Raw genomic sequence first — 23,177 nt, 5'->3', positions numbered from 1 at the left:
AGTTCAAATTAAATTAGATGAACAGTGTCTTCTAAGTGTAAGGAGTTCTTTATCAAAATAAATTGATTTTTGATTAAACGTTTTACTTATTTGTTTATTTTCATAGCAAGAAATCAGTGCTTACAAAATATTATTGATTTTTTAGTCTTTGCCATTTTTTGCATAAAATATTTTATGTAAGAATAAGATGAAAAATAGTTTTTTTAAACTTACATTTCTTGAAAAATATGTAAAATATATTGTTTCAACGTAACGTACGTAATTTCTAATTTCTATAAATTGAAAAATTAACATTTATATGCTACACATAAGTTCGAAATTTTAGGCCAAAAAATTAGACAAAATAATTTGTCAAAATTGCTACCCCATTCAAAATGCTGACAAAAGATATTTTATAATTTTTTATAAATTTATTTTAGACTTACAGTTCTTTTACAAAAAAAACTCAAATGCATGTGGAAAACAAAATGAAAAAATCCAAAAGCTTTTTGAATTATTTCAACTGAAAACGAAGGGAATAACATATCCAAACTCCACAGCATATAGATATAGGTGTCAAAACACAAAACCTCTTGTTGGCAATAGTCATTTCCACTGGGACATGGTGGCTTAAACCCAACCAGTTTACATTAAGTTGTTTCTATTCAAACAAAAGCAGAAAAAAGAAAAAAAAAAAAAAAAAAAAAAGATATAGGTTACATGCTAGCTAGTACTCCCAAGGACAATTGAACAAAACCTTAAAATCATTGATGAACTACAACTAGTAAGCCTATAATTAACTTGTAAAATAGGGGCTTTGTCAAAGTAACCCCCCACCGGGCTTCACTCTCTCTTATATATTCTTCAATGCAGCCTACTTCTTCGGATAATAAGGAACCATGAACAAAATTTATGACGACGAATCACTGCCATTTCCAGCAATTCCACCCAGCACCATTTGATCTACTTCAAAATTTCCATTCTGCAAAATACAAAAAAGAAATGACCAAATAAGAAACGTTACAACACTTGAATTAACAAGTTGCAGACTTGCCATTGACTAATGAATTTGTCATGAATGATAGATAGATAACCCAAGAAAAGCTTCCTACCTCATTCTGGCTCAATGACGGATTCTGGCCTGGTTGGCCTGCTGCCTTTGAGAGGTCTCTCAGGGTTCCCTGAAGTTCAGAGAAGTTAGTGACAATTACACCAAGAAAACAAACTTCTCTTAGATGAATAATAACTGGACATCTAAGATTTCCTTCTGAATCAAAATCATTTTCCAGTGTACATCATTAGGATAATAACTTAAAGTTTAAAATAAGACCAGGAAAATTCCAATAGGATAAAACAACAATTCAATATCAACATAAATTAACCGAATGACTGAAGAAATTCTCAAGCACATTTTTTTCCTTTTTAAAGTATGCACCTGAAGGATACACAAAGCATATATTTTCATTTAAGTTTCTGTAAGTTCTATTGCCCAAATGCTTCTTCTGAGGATATCCACTCGAGCATTTCCCAACTGAAAATGATGATTTACCAGTGCAATAAAATAACCACATTAACTGAATCATAATGCCAAACAAATGTGTAAATGGACAATCTTCAAATGGATCAACAGGTAATCCTAAAAAAGGAAATGTGCCTACCGACATGGTAGGGGCAAAATTATGCTCCATTAAACAAGTTTTGCTATATGCAACAATGCTGAAAAATTCAACACTGATTTTATTCTGGTGGGGTGGGGAGGTAGTGAAATTAAAGCAATATGCACCACTTGCTCTAGGCCCAATTATAGACACCATATTTTTCCAGCATAAGACCAAAATAATAATATTTTACTAAATAGTGAACTACAAGAATACTAACTCTTAATCCCATTAAGTGACCATGTCGTCTATTAGGCCATTATTACATCTCATATCATGCCTAACAGTTCCCCACAAAATTTTCTTTGGCCCTCCTTTATATATTCATTACAACTTTTACTACATAACCACAAAAATTAAATGAGCTGTATCAAAGAAACATAGTATTAGCTCTTAAAAAAATATACCAAATGACCTTTTTAAACAAGACCATCATTCTTTTGGTCAGTTAATTCATTCAAATAGGAATTGAATATCTATCTCTTGAAGCAAACAGTGCCCATAATATAATATAATATTCTGGACATAATATTCTATAATATAATAGAAGATAGACATAAAATATAGTGAAGTTATTGGACATAATATAATAGAAGATGGAAGCAACAAGTGTCCATATTCACCTTATTAGCCCACATGAGTCCACATGCATTGCAAAGAGTCCTTGGGCCTTCAGGTCCTCGTCGCATCATAGGAGTGGATTTCTCACTGATGCCACAATGCCGACAGCTGCAAAATCATAATGGTATGAGATTGATTGTTCTACTTAGTAACAAAATCAAAGGGAGATACTACACAATTTTATAGAGAATTCAATTTTTCTTTCCAAGACAAATAATCCAAGTAAGCTTGTCTGGTGGTGATTCCCAATATCTATAACCTCAAATGTTTAAAAAGCAAGGAAATTTACATGAAATCAAAATGAACTTCTGGTCTATTACCTATATTAAAAGAAGGAATCCACCACCAGGTTTCCTGCCCTATCATGCAAGTATGATTTTGCTCTACTCAATTGACTTCTTTTTGTATCTCTCACCAACGAAATCAACTAACTGCCTGTTTGGCATTGCTGTGAAACTTCTATTATTGAGAAAAACACTTTTAGGAAAAACAAAATAATTAAGATTAGATTTTATGGTCCGTCCTTCGATCCCACTTAAAATCTCGATTTTAATAACCTTGGGTCCAACTCCAATCAAATCAACAATGCCCAACCACCTTTGTTATCATAAAATCACTTCCTGTAATTTAGAGGCAGAGGAGAATGCTTCCTATGAGTGCTGACTTAAAACAAATTAAATTCCAAAAGTGAATCACATGTACTGGCCACAACTACGGGAGAAGGAAATAGTGGGGATCAGCCATATGATGATTTTGAGAAGCTAAAAATAAATCTCTAGTAGACCTGGTGACTGAATAGAAATAATCCAAAATGAACATATAACACTAAACCGATCCTTAAAGTCCTCAATTAATAGGACAATAGGCTTTGGAAGTACAAATCTACAAGTGGTACTCTTCCTGGTGGAAATTATTGAGGGCAACAACTTATTTATGGGCCAAGAGAGAGGGCAGGAGGCAGTTCTTTCCTTTTTCTTTGCTTTCCTTCTTTCAACAAGGGAACAGTTCAAATCATATGATGGGAACTTTTTCTTTCTTTCAAACTCCGTTGCCTTTCCTTGCCTTTGACAACACTACAGTGAAGACTTTAGATCCTAATATCCGAACAAGGATGCCGTGATAGTCATTTCAAAAGCATAGCAGAGGTTCAAGAAAATACATCCATGATGGACAGAAAGAGTAGATAATAAGGCATAGCCAAATAGCCAAACAGGTAGCTGACTGCACCTTCTTTCAGGAAATTCTTCAAATCCCACATGCATTTACAGCTACTGTACAACCCCCCATCTTTCTTTCAAAAGGAAAGTGAGCCCTAATACTAAATTCTTCATTTTTTTCAGGGAGCAGCTGATGATTTTTTTACAAAATAAAATAAAAAGGTTTATATAACTTCAAGTGAATCATTTCATTTGCTCTTAGCAACACCAGAAATGTAAATTTGTAAAGCTATATTCACATCTTCAAACCATTTCACAGGAATCAAAGACGGCAATTTGATCTTTATGATACTGAGTTTGAACTGCCAACAGAAAGTCTTGTTTTTCATCATTAAGGACATTTGTGGCAATTCTCCCTTCATAATATTCAAAGTTTAAACAAAAGTTTTAAATTGCAGGGGTAGATCCTTCCCTTCTCTTTCACCAAATTTATGAAGAATGGTTTTTCCAGGGTCAAAATATTTAAGTAAAGAACTAACTATTAAAAGATGTACTAATACCAGGTAAAATCCAAAAATTAAATTGAAGTTAAGTTGATAATGGGCCACCACTTGCACCTACATAACTATGAATGATTAGCCACATCAAAGAAGTTTCTACATATGAAAAAAAATTCATACACCGTAGAATTAAATGCAAGTAAAGAGCAATCAACTGGTTTTAGCTTTCCTTATCCTTTGAAGGGCCAAGTGTGTCAAAGGAAAAGGAATAAGAAAAGATTTGTTATGACAGGAGAAAATCCATTACACCAAAGGAAACAAGGGGGGACAACAAATTACTCAATAAAAGCAAAGAAAGAAACCAGGAGAACTTATAGTCATATTTTAACATGTGAACAAAGATGCAACTCACATGATTTCTTGCTGCTGGGAACCACCATCAAGACCCCAGCTCTGATTTGAATCCCAACTAGTTACAGCTGATGCAGAGCCATCATGGTTAGGTTTTGAAGATGTAAACTGACCTTTATTACGTTGCATCCTACAAGAGTGCCAGCAACAGTTATCAAGAATAAATTGTAAAGCATTATCATAATTCATGAAAAGAAAAACTTGTCAGTATGTATGATAGAAATAGGAGAAGCAAATACATATCATTCAGAAGCCCAAAATGATATTGGAATAGAAATAATATCTTCTACATGGGCTGCAAATTGGAAAAGATATCCACAAAGGGCTAAAGCTCAACTTGAAGAACTGTGGAATATCATTCACCAGACAAAAGCCAATTCCTATGACAAATTTTGATTAATTTAGCAGGCCCGGGTTAAATTTGGCCAGGATCATGACCATCTGCTCACTTCTAAAGTTGTATAAATAAAGCAAACAAAGAAAGAAGACAATATAAACCAGCCATTTTTAGTGTCTTGGCCAAAAGTTGTAGAAGAAAAGGAGAGAGTTTAATAATCTGTTTTGCCAAGGGATTAAGTCTACCTCAAGCTCTTTAATCCTTATAGTCACCTTGCAGTCTTTACACTACTCACTAGCTATCAATGAATGTCCCACTAGAGTAGCTATCTTCAGTCTATACTCTTAACACAATAGACTCTACTACCAATGTCTTAGCCAATGCATGACATAAAAATGCATAGATCCATGATCTACCAATGCATGCACAGGTGTACCACAGATAAACAAATGAAGTACCTTTTTATCACTATTGGAGTAATCTCTGCTTCATGCTGGGTAATAGCAATTACCCATCCTTGCCTCATGCCTCTGGCCTAAGGATGTAAATGGATCCCCAATTAACCTCATTTACATGTTTCAATAAATTTTCAAATAATCCTTATGCCTATATCCCCCAATTATGAATGTTTTATACTTGTTTTAGTTTTTAATAGGTTTAATTGGGACCCATTTACGTCCCTACCTCTGGGTTCCTCTGTCCCTGCTGCAGTCTTGCCATGCATACTCTTCTTTGGACAATCTCTGGAGATGTGTCCTGATTGTCCACAAGCAAAACAAATCGCCCATGGAACCCTCACTCCTCTCTATACTTTTCTTCTTGGGACAATTTCTGGCTATGCCAACAATCTCATCAGAATCATAGCATCCATCTTTCCCTTTCAGATGTTTCTTCCCTAGATGGAATTTCATGCACTTACAGCACATTTAGTATCCAAATTAAAATAATGATGGAATAAAGTTAAGATTGGGAAAAAATAGTAATAGGACTAAATAGTCCTATCCTATGTCTGGTATCCTAAGTTTTAAGAAGGGATAAACTTAAATTAATCCTATCCCCCGGGGGGGGCGGTGTGGAGGGGTGTTAAAAATTTATCATACTTCTGTGGGGTAAATTAAAACTTAGCTTAAGTTATCCCAACTCATTTGAGATGCCAATCATGGTTATACCTGCTTAGATGGTAGTCAATTGCTCAACTTGCTTTCCCTTCTCAGTATCTGTTCCTTCCTTGAGTACCCCAATGTTCATCAGATCTCCATCTACCACCAAGGCCTTCTTGAACACCTCATGGAGTTCTAGGGAACTTAAGGACCCCTAAATCTCAGGCTCAACCTTTTCTGAAACTTCCTTGCTTTGGCCTTATCATCTGCCATAAATGCTGACACATTTCTAGATAACTCAAGGGACTTAGCCTCATACTAGGTCACTGTCTGTGTCAGCTCTTACTTTAACCTCAGGATCAGGAACTCTTCCCCTTTTGCCTCTTTCCAAAAACCGGGGAAATATTTGGAGTTAAACAACCTTTTGAACTTCCCCCAGGTCACCTGTACTTTCTGATTCTTTTACAGGCTTCTTCTGTAACTTTCCACCATCTGCCACCTTACTCTCTAGCATGAAAGCGGCACATCTAATTTTTTGCTCATTTGTGCACATAATAAAAGTAAAAAAACTTCTCTAGCTGCTCAATCAAATCAACACTAGCCTCTGGGTCTGTCATTGCATCATCCCTGAATGACAAAGGCAGCACTCTCTTAAACTGCTTAATTTTAGCATTAGTTTGCATAATACTGGCAAAACTCTCTAGGTCTCTCTCAACCCTATCCATGTTACTATCAGGCAGGACCTTGACCAGTCCCAGAACCTGATCCCTCATCTAGGTGGTCATTTCCTCCCCTCTCGTTCATTCAAAGGTGATTCTGTCACCTATCTCTTCAAGTTCTGACCATCTAGAAATCACAACCTCACTTACCATCCACAATCATCCTCATTTTCATACATATCATATATCATGTCATGCACATCATAGTCATTTAACACATCTAGAAATGAGAAATCCTTAAACATTGTTAATTTCATTGACTAAATTTGACATTATAACCAGTGTGTGCATCTAGAGCATTTCACGAAGCACACAGACATCATAATAGTTCTCAAATATCACATTTCACAAAGCACGCATACATCATAATAGTTCTCAAATATCTAAAGACGTATGCATCATCGTAACTACACCCTCCGAGATCTAGGGTGTGGAGGAACTGGACATCTCATCTGTCTCACCAGAATCACTCTCCTCCATGTGTTGATATGAATATCCAGCTTTATTAAGCAGATCCTCAAGCTGTCTTTCAAACTATCTGTCTGCTTCATCAAATTCTTCCTCTAGGGCCTTGCATTCCCTTTCCCTTGAACATTTCGTCAATTTCTCCTTCCATGTGCATCCATCCTGAAAAAACTTGTTTAGTGTAGTAACACTCATTCCTATGGATCTCCTTGCCACACTCCTTCCATGGACCACACAGAAGGCTAATCACGAACTCAATCTGAAGCCCAGTCCAGTCCCATCCAGGCTTCTATCCTGGAAATGCTATCATAATAGGATCCACAATATTTATAAAGTCTCCAACTCTATCCCCTCTGGTCATGACTCTACCAACTGGGCTCACACGATATTAGTAATAAATTGCTATTTTATCTTTGGTCCTTGTCCTCTTCCACTTAGCCATCCCACCAGATTGACATTTAACCATTAGACATCACACACGTTCTAATGTCTTTTCATTAACTCCAAGCATCACTAAAACATATCCTTTGATACTAACCCTATAAGACCTGGCCTAGGGTTACCTCTAGGCGAGTTACATTTCACTTAAGCCCATTTACTTTCCTTTATTGAAAACCTGGTTTTACTAACTTAACTCGCCCAAACCCTCCAAGAGTTACTTTTAAACATAGTTCATTTCAGAATAAACCAAGGTCATTCTAAATGAACATAAACTCTTGGCATTTTTTTTTTTAATTTTTTTGGGCCCACTTTAAATCACATACAATTACATAATCCAACAATCTCAATATAACATCACAACTATACTAACTAAGCCTCAATGGCATAAAACAATTATATCTTGATATCATCTTCAAAATAATTACATACCTCATAATATCAACAAACTACCATGACTAACAAACGTTACTTAAGCTTACAATCATCATTAATCACAACCTTTACAAGAATGTAAACAAAACAACATCATCAAAACCTTACCCCTATTCAATCAACACTCAGTAATAACCCTTGAGGTACTTCTCTATGCATTTGCATAACATGCACATGGCTACTAGTATTCTTGTACATCAAAACACCACAAAATAATTCCACTATATGCAACAAAATACCCTTGGTTGAATGCATGAGGGGTATTTTCCTCAAGAAATTCTTCATGAAACATGTTGTTTCTTCCATTTCCAAGCATAAAAATCCACATATAATGCTTTGACCTCATATTTGTCCTTCCCTTTGGATGAACCTATCACACCATCTATGTGTCAAATGTATTTAATGATTAATGAGCCTCAAACACTCAGTAATGGGTTTTCTCAAACTCTTCTGGCATGAAGAAGCATTTATAGACATTCTTAAACGTGTAACATATATGGATTGCCTTTTACAAAAATGTTTAAAACAAAATATTTTTTTTCAATGGGAGAAAATATAACAATTTTATGGATCTCACATCCAGACATTTGAGCCTCTACATCATACAACATGCAAACTCCCAAAGAAATACAATCCATCCACATGCATGACCACAACTCATGTTAATCTTTGCATAAACATGCATCTCATTAATCCACTTGGGGATGTTATCCACTATCGGTCCCAAGCCCGAATAAAGGAGGAGAGTTGTGTTAGGTAGCCGTCAGCCAACGTAAAACCTATTCGGATCCAAAATATGAACTCTAGACAAACTATTAAAAACTGTTGGGGTATAACCCTTCATAGCGACACGCTACACTGCCCGCGTGTAGTGTCAAGTGAGATAGGGCCGCTGCATCAGCGCCCGAATGTAGTGACAAATGAGCAAGAGTCCCCGCATTTGCTTGGACAAATGTGGATAAAGAAGCTAATCTAAAATCAAAACAAAATCAAAAACAAATTCAAAGTCAAAGCTAAAACCAAAATCATAGATTAAGGATTGGGTCATGGAACATAGGAACATTAACAGGCAAAGCTATGGAAGTGGTAGATGTGATAATTAGGAGAAAGATTAATATTATGTGCCTTCAAGAGACGAGATGGGTAGGGAAAAAAGTAAAAACTTTATCAAAAACTGCATATAAAATATGGTACACAGAAAATGATAGAGCGAAAAATGGAGTCGGGATTATTATGGATAAAAACTTAGTAGATGAGGTAGTGGATGTAAAGAGAATAGAGGATAGGATTATTATGGTGAAGGTTGGTCTAGAAAGAATGACTATGAATATCTTTAGTATGTGGAAGAGTTAAATAATTAGTATTGGCAGCTTGTTTGTAATTTCTGTTTCTTTAAGTTGGTGTGTTTTTTATTCAGCTATTTGTCTAGCTGATTATGCGGTGTTATGCACCTATATAAGGCGCGCATCAGTATTTGTTTTGTATGTAATTTTGAACTTGTGGTCTGCTTTCTGTAATTCAAGTCTCGTTCTTCGATTAGCTTTTCTTTTCTTATTTCTTTTGTGTTCTAGATCTGATTTCACATGGTATCAGAGCCTTTCTAATCTATTCCAATGGCCCCTGATCGCCTGATCGAGTTATCAGTTCTGCCTCCTCTTCTCCTCCTCGTCAATCCTCTTCAAATAATTCAATTTCCTCGCAATTTGATTTCTCACCTGTTGTGAAGGCTTTTAGCTATATTCCTTTGAAATTAGACACAAAGAACTACATTTTCTAGAAGGCGCAAATTCTTGCCACAATTCGCACCTTTGATCTTGTTCAGTTTTTGAACAAGACATCTCCTCCCAAGCGTGTGACTGATCCTACTGGTGGTTCGATGGTGAATTCAGAATACTTGAGCTGGATTCGTTCGGATCAAATGCTTCTCGGCTAGTTATTCTCTACAATCAGTGAAGAAGTGCTCGCTCAGGTGATTCATCTGGAATCGTCAGCTGAGCTATGGATTCTATTAGAAAATTTATATGCAAGGCAGACATTAGCTAAATCGTTTCAACTCAAGCAACAGTTGAGATCTACTAAAAAGGATGGAATGTTTGTCAATGATTACATTCTGAAGATTAAGACTATAGGCCACTCGCTTGCAGCCATAGGAGAAATTTTAAGTGACAATGAACTGTTATTGGCAATCCTAAATGGCTTAGATCAGGATTATGATACAATTGTAAGTCTTATCACTTATCAAATGGATGAAATCGATTCGGAGAAAGTTCAATATCTACTTTTAATGCATGAACAACGTCTGTCTACGAAGAATCAATCACTGACTACTCTAAGTCTGGATCAAGTCACTTCTCCTTTACAAGCAAACGTAGCATCGTCTTCTTCTGCACAGAATAATGGTGATTCAAATTTTGCGAGAGAAGGATTCGTTCAACGAGGAAATAGTAATGGTTTCCGAGGAGATAGAGGCCGTGGTAGAAATTCAAATAGACGAGTTTACTTTCAACTCTGTGGCAAGCCTAGTCACTTTGTAGATCGATGTTACTATCGCTTTGATAGAAGTTTTCAAATGACGCCTAATGGCAGATCACAAGGCGGTCACAGTGGTTATAGTGGTTATCCTGGTTCTCAATTGGATACTCGAGCTTATATGGCCTCTCTAAATGAGTCTAACGGAGCCTGCATGGCTGACTATGGCGCATATCAGAATTCTCACTGTGGTAATTTTTCCAAACCAAACTTGTATTTTTCTGACCAATTTGTTTCGTCACCTAATCTTCCAAATCAATCCTGGTTTGTGGATTCTAGAGCAACGAATCACATTACTTCAAATTTGAATAATCTATCCTTCCATACGCATTATCATGGTGCAAATAAAGTCACTATCGAGAATGGTAAGAAACTACCTATAACTCACATTGGCACGAGTCCTTTACAGACCTTACCTCAATCAAATTCTGTTTTGTATGTGCCAAATATCCTTCATGTTCCTAATATGACCAAAAATTTACTTAGTGTATCTCAACTTACACGAGAACACAATGTTATTGCTGAGTTTCACTCTAATGTTTGTTTTATTAAGGACAAAACATCCGGACTGGTGCTGCTCAAGGGACGCCTTAAGGATGGGCTTTATAGGCTGGAACTAGCTTCTCATTCTGCTGGTAACAACAAGTCAGCCTATTCTCTTGAGTGTTTTTCAACTCCTTCAGTGTCTCAGTTTCATTCTTGTAATAGCAAAAAAAAATGTAACAGTCAGTCCTCATTTGATCATGAGAGGTCTGAATCTATTAATGTCGCTCACACCACATCTAACACAAATATTTGTAAACAATGGCATGATCGTTTGGGTCATCCATCTATAAATGTGTTACGGTTGGTGTTGAATAAAATTGGATTGTCTTGTTCTCTCAATGATTTGTCATTTTGTGATGCTTGTAAAGTTGGAAAACTTCATCAACTTCCATTTTCTAGACATGACATTACTGCTACAGCACCTCTTAAATTGGTTTATGCTAATCTTTGGGGACCAACTCCTGTTTTGTCCACAGAGGGCTTTCGATACTATATCATCTTTGTGGATGCTTTTACCCGTTATACATAGTTTTATCCTCTCAAATTAAAGTCAGATGCCTTGTCAGTTTTCATGATATTCCACAAGTTTGTTGAAATTCAATATAAAACGAAACTTCGCGCTTTGCAAACTGATAATGGAGGGGAATTTAAGTCTTTCATTCCTTATCTTCAAACTCATGGCATTCGATCCAAGTTTACTTGTCCACACACTCATCAACAAAATGGTGTAGTGGAACGAAAACATCGTCACATTGCTAAAATGGGCCTCACAATGTTGTCTCATACTAGTTTGCCCTTAAAATTCTGGGTTGAATCTTTTCAAACTTTGGTGTATCTTATAAATTTGCTTCCCTCCTCCTCTATACAGTTTCAAGTTCCTTTTGAACTGTTGTATCATCGTACTCCTAATTACAACCAGCTATAACCATTTGGTTGTTCTTGTTTTCCCCTTCTCAGGCCATATAACAGACATAAATTTGACTTTCACTCTTCTACGTGTATTTTTCTTGGTTATAGCCATCACCAAGCTGGGTATAAATGTCTATATCCCTCAGGCAGAATCTATGTGACTAGGCATGTGGAATTTAATCCTTCTGAGTTTCCTTTTCTTCAGTTGTTCTCTATCTCTCAGTCTTCTCCTTCCCAGTTCTCCACTAATTCAAGAGGTCTTCCTACTGTTTTTCTACATCCTCATGTTTCTTCTTCTTCTTCGGTATTTTGTCCCAAAGCAGCCCATTCTATACCCTCTGGTTCGAGAGTGAATCCTTCAGTGCAATCTTTTGATACATCTGGTTCACCTACTGTCCAATTTACTATCCAACCTATTGTCCCACTTGCATTACCCAAGCATAAGTCTATCAGACTTCAATCAGCACCCTCTATACATCCTATGATTACCAAACTTTGAGCCAAGACTATTGCCACCTCTAATCCTCATGCTTTAGTGAGTTCTTGTGAGCCTAGGTCAATTCGTGAGGCTCTTTTAGATTCAAAGTGGGCACAAGCTATGGATGCTGAGTATACGACTTTGGAGAAAAATCATACATGGAACTTAGTTCCTTTTTCTCCCGACATGAATCTCATTGGGAACAAATGGATTTTCCAGATAAAGTATAACTCTGATGGATCCATTCGCATAAAGCTCGGTTACTGGCAAAGGGTTTTCTTCAAAACCCGGATGTTGATTATAGTGAGACTTTCAACCCGGTTGTTAAAGCTCCTACAATTCGTGTATTATTTTTGTTGGCTGTTCAAAATGGTTGGGACATCCAACAGGTGGATGTGAATAATGCTTTCCTCAATGGTGATTTGGATGAAACAATGTTTATGGTTCAACCAGAGGGCTTTGTCAACTCTCAGTTTCCTACTCATGTTTGTCATCTTAGGAAGTCTCTTTATGGCTTGAAGCAAGCTCCAAGAGCCTGGTATACTAAGCTGAAATCAGCTCTATTGTGTTGGGGTTTTGTTAAGTCCGTTTCAGATGCATCTTTGTTCATCAAACGGACTGCTAGCTATGTGATTTATATGTTAGTCTATGTTGATGATATATTAATCACTAGCTCCAGCTCAGCCGCTTTGCGTGGTTGCATAGCAGATCTAGATCGTTCCATTGCTCTAAAAACTTTAGGAACTGTCAATTATTTTTTGGGGTTTGAAGCTTTTAGAGATCACACTGGTCTCTATCTCAATCAGTCCAAATATGTTCGTGATTTGTTGGAGAAGGCCTCCATGCAGGACTATAAGCCTTGTAGTACTCCTATGGCTGCTGGTACTTCTCTTACTGATAATGGAGATCAGTTTTCTCAACCTAAGTTGTATCGTACTCTAATTGGTTCCTTGTAATATCTTACTTACACTCGGCCTGATATTGCTTTCACAGTGAATAAGCTGAGTCAGTTCATGGCTGCTCCTAAAATGCAACATTGGTTGGCTTGTAAAAGATTGTTGCGCTATATTAAGGGAACTATTGGTTTGGGTCTAGTTTTCTCTCCCTCCGCTAAAGCATTGTCCATCATGGTCTACACAGATGCAGACCATGCTGGCTGCAAGGTTACTCGCAGGTCTACTACTAGGTTTTGTGTCTACTTTGGTAAGAATCTTGTTGTATGGGGATCAAAGAAGCAGTCGGTTGTAGCTCGTTCAGTGGGTGAAGCTGAATACCGAGCTGTTGCCTTGGGAGTAACTGAAATTGTGTGGCTGAAAAATCTACTGTAAGAGCTAGGATATCCTTGTGCAGCTACTCCTATTGTGTGGTGTGACAATTTAGCTGCCAAAAGCATGGCAGAAAACCCTTTGTATCATTCACGGACAAAACACATAGGTGTTGATGTTCATTTTGTAAGGGAGAAAGTTGAAAATGGTGAGGTGGAGATCAGGTATGTTCCTACTGCTGAACAAGTTGCGGATGTTTTCACTAAGGGTCTGCCTAGAGATCGATTTAATTTGCTATGCACTAAACTGGGTCTTACAGAGACACCTACAAAAATGTTTTAGCAACAGGAGTCCAAATTGAAGGGGAGTATGGAAGAGTTAAATAATTAGTATTGGCAGCTTGTTTGTAATTTCTATTTGTTTAAGTTGGTGTGTGTTTTATTCAACTATTTGTCTACCTGATTATGCGGTGTTATGCGCCAATATAAGGCGCGCATCAATATTTGTTTTGTATGTAATTTTGACCTTGTGGTCTGCTTTCTGTAATTCAAGTTTCATTCTTCGATTAGCTTTTTTTTTCTTATTTCTTTTGTGTTCTAGATCTGATTTCACATAGTACATATGCACCACAAGCGAGGTTAGGTGAGGAGATAAAAGCAAAATTCTGGGAGGATCTAGAGGAACTCATACAAATGATACCAAGAGGGGAGAAAGTGATTATAAGAGGTGACTTAAATGGTCACGTGGGTAGAGACGGAAACGGCTATAGAGAGGTACATAGAAGGTATGGATTCGAGAAAATTAATAATGAGGGTAAGTCTATTCTAAATTTTGCTATGTCATATAGGCTCATCATAACCAATACTAGATTTAAAAAACAGGACGAACACTTAATCACATATAAAAATGTCACATCAAGCACCCAAATAGATTACTTCCTCATGAAACAAGAGGATCGGTTATGTTGTAAGGTGATACCGGGGGAGTGTTTGACTACTCAACATAAACTTTTGACACTTGACGTCCAAGTAAGAAATTGGAAGAGAAAAAATCACATAAAACAAAATCTAAAAATTAGGTGGTGGGATTTAAAAGGGGAGAAACAATTAATCTTCAAAGAAAAATTAAGGCGTAGAAGGGAATGAAATGGAGAAGGACAGGCAAACCAAATGTGGAGGGAAAATGGCTACTACCCTAAGAAGCACAGCAAAGGTAGTCCTTGGAGAAACAAATGGTAGAGTACCAAGCCTTAAGGAGTCTTAGTGGTGGAATGAAGAGGTACAATTGAAAATTAGAAATAAGAAAATTTGCTATAAGGTTGTATGGTTGTATATCAGTGCAACAATGAAGAAAATCTAAAAAATTATAAAGAGACGAAAAAGGCAACAAAAAGAGTTGTTAGTGAAACAAGGTCAAAAGCATATGCGAATCAATATAAACGACCTTGATACAAAAGATGGAGAAAGGGATATATATAAATTAGCTAAAGCAAGAGAAAGAAAAACAAGAGATCTAAACCAAGTGAAATGCATAAAAGATGAAAACCAAAATGTATTAGTGAATGAGGAAGCGATTAAGGAGAGGTGAAATGAGTATTTCACAAAATTATTCAATGATGGTGGGGGAAACAAGAGTTAGATTGGGACATCTTAGTAACTCCAAAGGGAATATGAGCTATACATTTTATCAACACATAAGTTCAAATGAAATAAGGCAAGCATTAAAAAAGATGAAAACTCATAAGAAGGTGGGACCGGATAATATACCATTAGAAGCATGGAAATGCATGGGAGAAGAGAGCATCTCCTGCCTAACGAAATTATTTAACGCGATCCTTAAATCAAAAAAGATGTCAGATGAGGAAGAGTACTTTGGTTCATATATACAAGAACAAAGGAGATGTTCAAAACTGTGAAAATTACGGAAGAATTAAGTTAATGTACTATACAATGAAACTCTGGGAGAGAGTAATAGAGCAGAAGCTCAAAAAAGAAACAGATGTCTCAAAAAATCAGTTTGGTTTCATGCCCGGTAGGTCAACAATGGAAGCTATATACCTACTGAGGCGCCTAATGGAAAGGTATCGGGATCATCAGAAGGACTTGCATATAATGTTTATAGATCTAGAAAAGGCATATGATATGGTTCCTAGAGAAGTATTATGGAGGGTTTTAAAGAAGAAATGAGTCCGAATAGCCTATATACAAGCTCTTAAGGACATGTATCACGATGCAGAGACAAGGGTCAGAACATGCGGAGGGGATACTGAACCGTTTAAAATTACAATAGGATTGGATCAAGGTTCTGCACTAAGTCTATACTTTTTTGCTTTAGTAATTGATGAACTCACTAAACACATTCAGACAGAGGTGCCATGGTGTATGCTATTTGCAGATAACATAGTGTTGGTGGATAAAACAAAAGAGAGAGTGAACACTAAGCTTGAGTTGTGGAGAAACAACTTAGAATCTAAGGGATTTAAATTAAGTAGAAGGAAAACATAATATATGGAATGTAAATTTAGTAAGAATGCAAGAGTAGATGATGTTATAATAAAATTGGAAGACCAAATCTTACAAAGAAAAGACCAGTTTCGATATTTGGGATCAATAATTCAAAAAGATTGAGAAATTCACGAGGATGTTATGCATAGAATTAAGGCAGGTTGGCTAAAATGGAGAAATGCATCAGGGTGTTATGTGATAGTAAGATCCAATTAAAACTAAAAGAAAATTTCTATGGGACAGCCATGAGACCAATCTTGTTGTAGGGCTCAAAATGTTGGGCAGTCAAATACCAATATGAGCAAAGACGAGCGTAGCGCAGATGAGGATGCTAAGATGGATGTGCAGCCATATAAGAAAAGATAAAATTAGAAATGAAGTTACTCGTAATAAGGTAGGAGTAATGCCAATCGAGGAGAATATGAGAGAGACTAGACTAAGATGATTTGGTCATGTGAGAAGGAGATCAAAAGACGCTCCTGTGAGAAGAGTTGATGAAATGGAACAACTAGTCAAAAAAATAGGTAGAGGCAGACCCAAGAAGAGTTTGAGAGAGACATTAAAGTTTGATATTAAGTGTATGGGCCTAAATGAAGATATGACAAAAGACAAAAATACATGAAAGTCTAGAATTCATATAGCCGACCCTACATAGTGGGATAAATGCTAGATATGTTGTTGTAAACATGCATTTCATTACATGCAATCCATGCTTCATGCCAAACAAATCTACTTCTCTAATGTACACTTAACTTGCTTGATGATGGAAAACAAGGCTTGATCTTGCTTGATCCTCCACAAGATTGTGTTTTTCCCTCTTTCTTTCTTTCTTGCCTTGGCTAAACACTAGGAGCTCATTAGAAGATAAACACTTTCTCTTCTACCCTCAATCTCCCTCTTGGGCGAACCCTTAGTGAAGAGGAACACTCAAAAAACTCAAGAAAAAACTCTCTTCACTCTTCCTTCCTCTAGGCTAAATGCCTTGGCAAAACGGAGCAAAAAACTCTCTCCTTTTCTCCTACGACTTTCAGCCAAGACTAACAATGGTGGGTTTTTTATGTTCTATTCTTCCTTTGTTTGCTCTATTTATACTCTAGTGGCAAGATTCGATCCCAACATTCCATTATCTTTTTGATTCAAGGACCAAGATGTATCTAACTCACTAACAAAGCTTCTTCAAGAAGTTTTGAATTTCCAAATAAATTTTTATTTCATCAAATGCCAAATTAAATTCTAGCCCTTGATCATCAAACAACCCTTTGATCCAATGGCCATTACTCAACATTGTCTTTTCATAGAAATCATTATTCATTACTTCTCCACTAACTAATATCTTTATATTTTCTTTTTATTACAAGAATAATCCTTGGGCATTGATCACATTTAAATCTAATGACTATAATTTTAGTCTTCAACTAAGTTTAATTTAGTGGACGCATTTGATCTTGGTCATTTATCAACTTAAATCTAATGGCCATGCTTCACGTCCTGTACCTCTAGTATTGTCATTTCACGATCACCATTATTTTTCCACTAAGGCACTAGTAACCTTCTCCATTAAGCTAAGTGATTTCTTTTATTTCTAGTCTCAATTTTCTCTACAAAGTCCACTTCTTGCATTTCATCACACTTTAATGCAAGATCAACTTTCCACCATTGATCTCGCCACAGCTAGTGGTCCTTATTCATCTTTGCCACTAATCTTAATGGCAAGATTTCATCTTTGCCATTCATCTTACTAAATCTAATGGCTATTAATTAATTCTCCCACTAACCTTATACATACCAAATAATTCCAAACATAATCTCTTTGTCATTTAAAGCTTTAATCTCAACACTTTAGCTAATTAACCTAAATTTAAATTCTCGTTACTCTAAATTGGCTTAATTATTTCTCACCCTTAAGACATCACTTGATCGCCTTTAATTTTGTATTTAATTTCTACAGATAAACTACATCACTTTAACTCAGCTAATATACTCGTTTCCATATTAATTTATCAGTCTTAAATTTAAGGACAATATCTTTTACAAATATTGGGGTATTATAGTTGATACAAAGGCTTGATTAACCTCAGTGAACCAAGGTTCACCAAGGGTTAGGGGAACTGATGACTAGCCCCCTCTTGGATCATGTCATCAAAGAACAAATGGGCCATTTGTTTCAAGGTTGAAGTGGTATTACCATTGCTGATGGTATAACCACATTTGGGAATGGCACAAACATAGAATTAATTTGTCCCATTGAAGTGGGACAATTTAATTAATGCCACATCCCCCCCCCCCCCCCCGGCAGTCTAAATTAATCTGGGGGAGGTGGGATTAAAATTTTGGTTGCAAAGGATATTTTTACCCCCAATGCATTAAATGCTCTAATATTCTCTCTCCTTAATAATGCACCTTCTCGATCCTCTCTCTTCTTTTATACATCCTCCCATCTTCTTTGATCTCACTGGCAATGTTCTTGTTCAATCCCCATCTTCTACAGGTTGTGTCAATCATCAATGCCAATCATCCATTGGCAAGGCCAAATGAGTCCATCAACTACCACCAACCACCATCCTTTCTTGGTTCTCTCCATCTCCGAGAACCACTGCCTCTGCCTTCTCAATCTCCCTCTCACCTTTGATCTCTTCTTCTGGTCGACTCAACCATCAAGCCATCTCCTCCTCTCCTCTTCTTCTGCCATTGGCCAACACCACTTTCTTCTTTCAATTTTTTATTTTTCAGATCAATCTAAAAATCATATAATGAAAATTAGATGATTTTTTCTTTTGTATTTCTAAAATTTTGTATTATTTATAATATTTATATCTATATTGAAATCATATTTAGATATATATTTTTCTAATTAAAATATATTTTATGTAATTCAAAAATATATTTTTATAATTATAATATATTTGGGCAAATGGGCAAATTGATCTTTTTGGCAATTAATTGACAGTAATACCTCGTTCACAATTTAACATACCAAACATGAGATGGGAATAACATTAGTTTATACCTCATTTACCAAACATAGAATGATATCATCTATCACATGGCTGTTTTATATCATCTTTAACTTTATCCCATCACTAACCTATCCCCAAAACAAATGAGCTGTAAGAGTAACTTCAACATGCCTTGTTATATATCCAAGCAGTACCTTCTAAAGAAGATCACAACTTTAGTAGCACTAAACTGTTCTGAAGCCATAGATCAAAATTTCCTAGAAAATTTACATGAAGTTCATCTATAACGAAATCAATAAGACCATTCAATTTTCTTAACAGTATAATGTTGACACCATGCTTGATGAATAACACCTCAATTTTTACATGTAGTTCATCTATAAGGAAATAGATAAGACCATTCAATTTTACATGTAAATTTTATAAAGAAGATCACAACCTTAGTAGAACTAAACTGTTCTGAAGCCATAGATCAATATTTCCTAGAAAATTTACATGTAGTTCATCTATGAGGATATCAATAAGGCCATTCAATTTTTACAAAAAACACATTGAAGAGAAGTTACTATACCTGAGTGCAACCTCTTTACGAACAGAATAACGAATTTTTTTGTCAAAGTTTCGTTCTTTTCTCTTTTCACGAAATCTAATCAATGAGGCCAACCTCTGAGGCGCACTAAAGCGTTGGGGAGTACTGGACAATCCCTGGTTAAATGCTCTCATTATTATTAGGAGAAAGAAAAGATTAAAAAAATCATGAAATACAAAACATAATCAAATGAAGGTACACATACCCTGTTATTTGGATCAGTGCCCATTGGAACAGTAGGCATGCTAGGAGGTACTTCACGGCCTCCCAACAATAGAAGTACAGCTTGAACCTAAAGCATCAACCAAGAAAATTAAAAGCCATTCTTCCAATGAGAACTCAATTAGAAGGGGAAAAAGAAAAGTGAACTGAAAAACAAACAGAAATAAAGAGTATATGGACATCAACAAATGCTATTAATCATGACATTAATGTGGTCAAGTCAATTTTCTGGGGAAAAGAGGTATTGCATAAAAAAAGACAAACATAAATTGCTCCATTTCATGTAATTGCATAACATATAGTCAGAACTAAATCTTGAAAACTAAATGAGAGCAAAAACATTAATTTGTTCTGAAACAAGAGCACATATACATTGCAGGTAACAATTTCAAAATGAAATAATAGAATGTGATGAGTATCCACGATCCCCATATTCCACATTCTTTAATATACTAGATACTGATAATGACACTGAATGAAACTGCTGTAAGCTCCTTTTATCCTGGCTGGGTGTCTGTCTGCCAAAACTTTAGAATATATGCAAGACACTAGAGCAAAAGTGGTTGTCAGATCCTAGATCTGACAGAGGATTCTCAGCTATTTGAGAAGAGAATTTTGCAGGGAAAGTGAGGGAGAGGGTGGAGAATTTGAGAATTGAGGGGGAAGGATCTAGAGAGAGAGAGAGAGGCGAGAAATCATATCACTTCAACTTGTATTCAATGATTTGAAATGGCTGGGTCAATTCCTTTTATACTAATGCTCAGCAAAAGATTGGCACCAAAAACGGTTACCAATCTCTGAGTACAACTATAATGCTATAGCTAGGTACAACACTCCATCAGCTATGCTAATCCCCCCTTATTGTAAGAGCCTTATAGCCTAAGTACATGACAATGGTGTTCATTGATCATGTCAAATTTCAAATTATTTAGAAATCAAAAACAAGTATGATTGCATTTATCAATAAAAAGTTACACTGAAGTACACGTTTCACTCATCTGCAATATTGTGTCATAATCAAAAGTTTCATAAAGAACAGCATGCGTTAGATATTAATAATTACGAAAGCTCCTTAAAAAAATGGCTGCTAAACCATCAAGTTCAATCCAGTTCTGCATCATACCATACATACAAACACCACAGGAAAATAAAGTGAACAGACAAAATGTTAGAGGCGCAACGAAATTAGAGTGTGAATAGAAGAAATCACCTTTTCAGGTGAGACCGAGTCAAAAACATAAACTTGACCCTGGAAAGAGAGAGTCAGCTGGTCATTGCTCTCACTGCTACCACGAACAACCAGTGAGTTGTGATTATCAGACAGATTCCCATGATCTGAAGGCATTTCCCCCTCCATACCTTCACTCTCCCCACCATTACCACCATTATTGTCGTGATCATCATGCTCCATCATATTGCCGTCACTCATATGGTGCAACAAATGATGATCATGCTGCTCTTGCATGTAATGTACCTGGTGGTGGATTGCTTGTTCTGGAATGTGTATTCTGCCTTGACTCCCATGTATGCTATCCATCTACTCTCAAAATACGTAACCAAAACCAAATTTTTCAGAAACACTGCCTATTTCATCTACCTGCCTAAATTGATCCTCGCATCAATATCAGAGTCCCGCAATCAATCATATCTCCGCCATATTGATTGCATCTATATTACAACACAACTAAATTAGCTTTACAAGGTTAATGTCCCTTTGAGACGAGAAAACTCAAAGGAAAAGAAAAAAAATGGGCAATTGCAGTTCTCTTTCGCATTCCACAGTCTTCGTAGAATCCAAACAAAGGGTAAGAAGATAAAAATTTTCAAACAAAACAGCCGACCGTGGGAATCAGAAAATTGTTTCAAATGTCAATAGTGAATCCCAAACAAATACCATCAAAGTTCAGGATAGGGCCTGCTGCAATCCAACAAAAATATCAGCTATCATCAAATGCCTCCTGATCCGAGAAGCTGAATCAGAAAGTAAAAAACCCTAAACCTGCGCGCCGGCGGAGAAGGGGAGAAGGCAAACACGGTCAGATTTCGACGGAGAAGAGAAAGTCCAGCGAGCGAGAAAATCAAAACCTTCGTAACTCTAGGGTTTTTTGAGTACCCATAGAAAAGCGAGGTCTTAGCTCTCTCTCTCTTCTCTTTTCGCTTTTCCTGTTTCTCAATGTTCGAAAAACAATTCCTAATCGAGGAGGGAAAAAAGGTTGTCTACTGATGCCGGATGCCGCTAGTCAAACCAAGTACACACTAACCACAACCTACTTCTCCATCCTTCCCTCCTATATTCCTCCGCAAACGATTTCTTCTCTTCTTCTATATTCTCTCGGCCCCGCCTAGAAGCCGACGTCTGCGCGCGAATCGTCTACAGAAGTATGACGCGCATAGGAAATTGGATCTGTTTGGTTGCCGAGACAATGGATCGAACAAAGGAAGAAGCCTCGAGATTTCAAAACCTGAACACATACACAGTTATCTGTATTGCATTGGGGTTGATTGGGTTTGCAAGATGTCTTCGGGTACAAATATTTTATAATTTTTAAATAAGTAAGATAAAAAAGATAAATTTAAAATATTTTTTAAATTAAAATAAGTCTACAAAATATTCTAAAATTTCTATCAAATTATTTATCAAGCTTTTTAAAAACTACTAATAATTATACTTTTTTCCTATGTATTTGTTAATATATGTGATAACTATTAAGAGTTTTTTATTAAAATATTCCTATTATCAAATTCATTCAAAATTATTTGTTAATATCAACGACAAATTTATGATTAAAATAATATTTTATGATTAATATAAATTGTCAAAAAATTAAAATTAAAAATAATATTTTATTTTTTAAATTCACGTTCAAAAATAAATTAAAAAAGAATTAAAAAGTATAAATAATTATTGTTGGAATTACAATAATTTCACCTAGATAATTAAAAATGGCCAAAACATATTTTCATAATAGATAATAAAATATAAAATTGAATAAAATAATTTAAAAATTAGTGAAAGAAATTGTATTAGTTAATAAAATATATATAAAGAGATAAATTTAAATTTTAAAAATTGATCAAAGGAATAATGTCATTTAAATTTTAAAATATATTAAATAGCATTAACTATCCTACAAGAGATATATATGTAATTAAGACTTATCTGCAAAATATCAGATAAATTTATCTGAGGGGTGAGATCAGATAAATTTATCTTGAAATAGGGATAAAAGAGATCACATAAGGATTTTTTCGAAAAAAGTCAAATAAGTTTAACAAACAACTAAGAAAGACCAAACATCTAAAATACTTCACATATCTGATATTTTCTCGCTCTTATCTTAATTAAAAAACATCCCAT

At 35.8% G+C, this 23,177-nt stretch overlaps 1 protein-coding gene across 1 annotated transcript; it reads right to left on the bottom strand.

Moving 5' to 3' along the window:
• Positions 1-646: 646 nt before the first annotated feature.
• Positions 647-22,316, bottom strand: LOC127790342 (GATA transcription factor 28-like). The gene is made up of 8 exons (XM_052319806.1): positions 21,819-22,316; positions 21,030-21,737; positions 19,803-19,889; positions 19,580-19,713; positions 4,328-4,456; positions 2,261-2,366; positions 1,092-1,160; positions 647-961 (listed from the first exon to the last, which is right to left on the bottom strand). The coding sequence occupies exons 2-8, from the start codon at positions 21,354-21,356 to the stop codon at positions 890-892; spliced, it is 924 nt and encodes a 307-aa protein (XP_052175766.1). The 5' UTR covers positions 21,357-21,737; positions 21,819-22,316; the 3' UTR covers positions 647-889.
• Positions 22,317-23,177: the final 861 nt, after the last annotated feature.

Source organism: Diospyros lotus, chromosome 14 (genome assembly GCF_014633365.1).
Source record: "Diospyros lotus cultivar Yz01 chromosome 14, ASM1463336v1, whole genome shotgun sequence".
Lineage (NCBI taxonomy): Eukaryota > Viridiplantae > Streptophyta > Magnoliopsida > Ericales > Ebenaceae > Diospyros > Diospyros lotus.
Note: the sequence above shows the minus strand (reverse complement) of the source record. Positions and strands in the feature narration are given on the sequence as shown.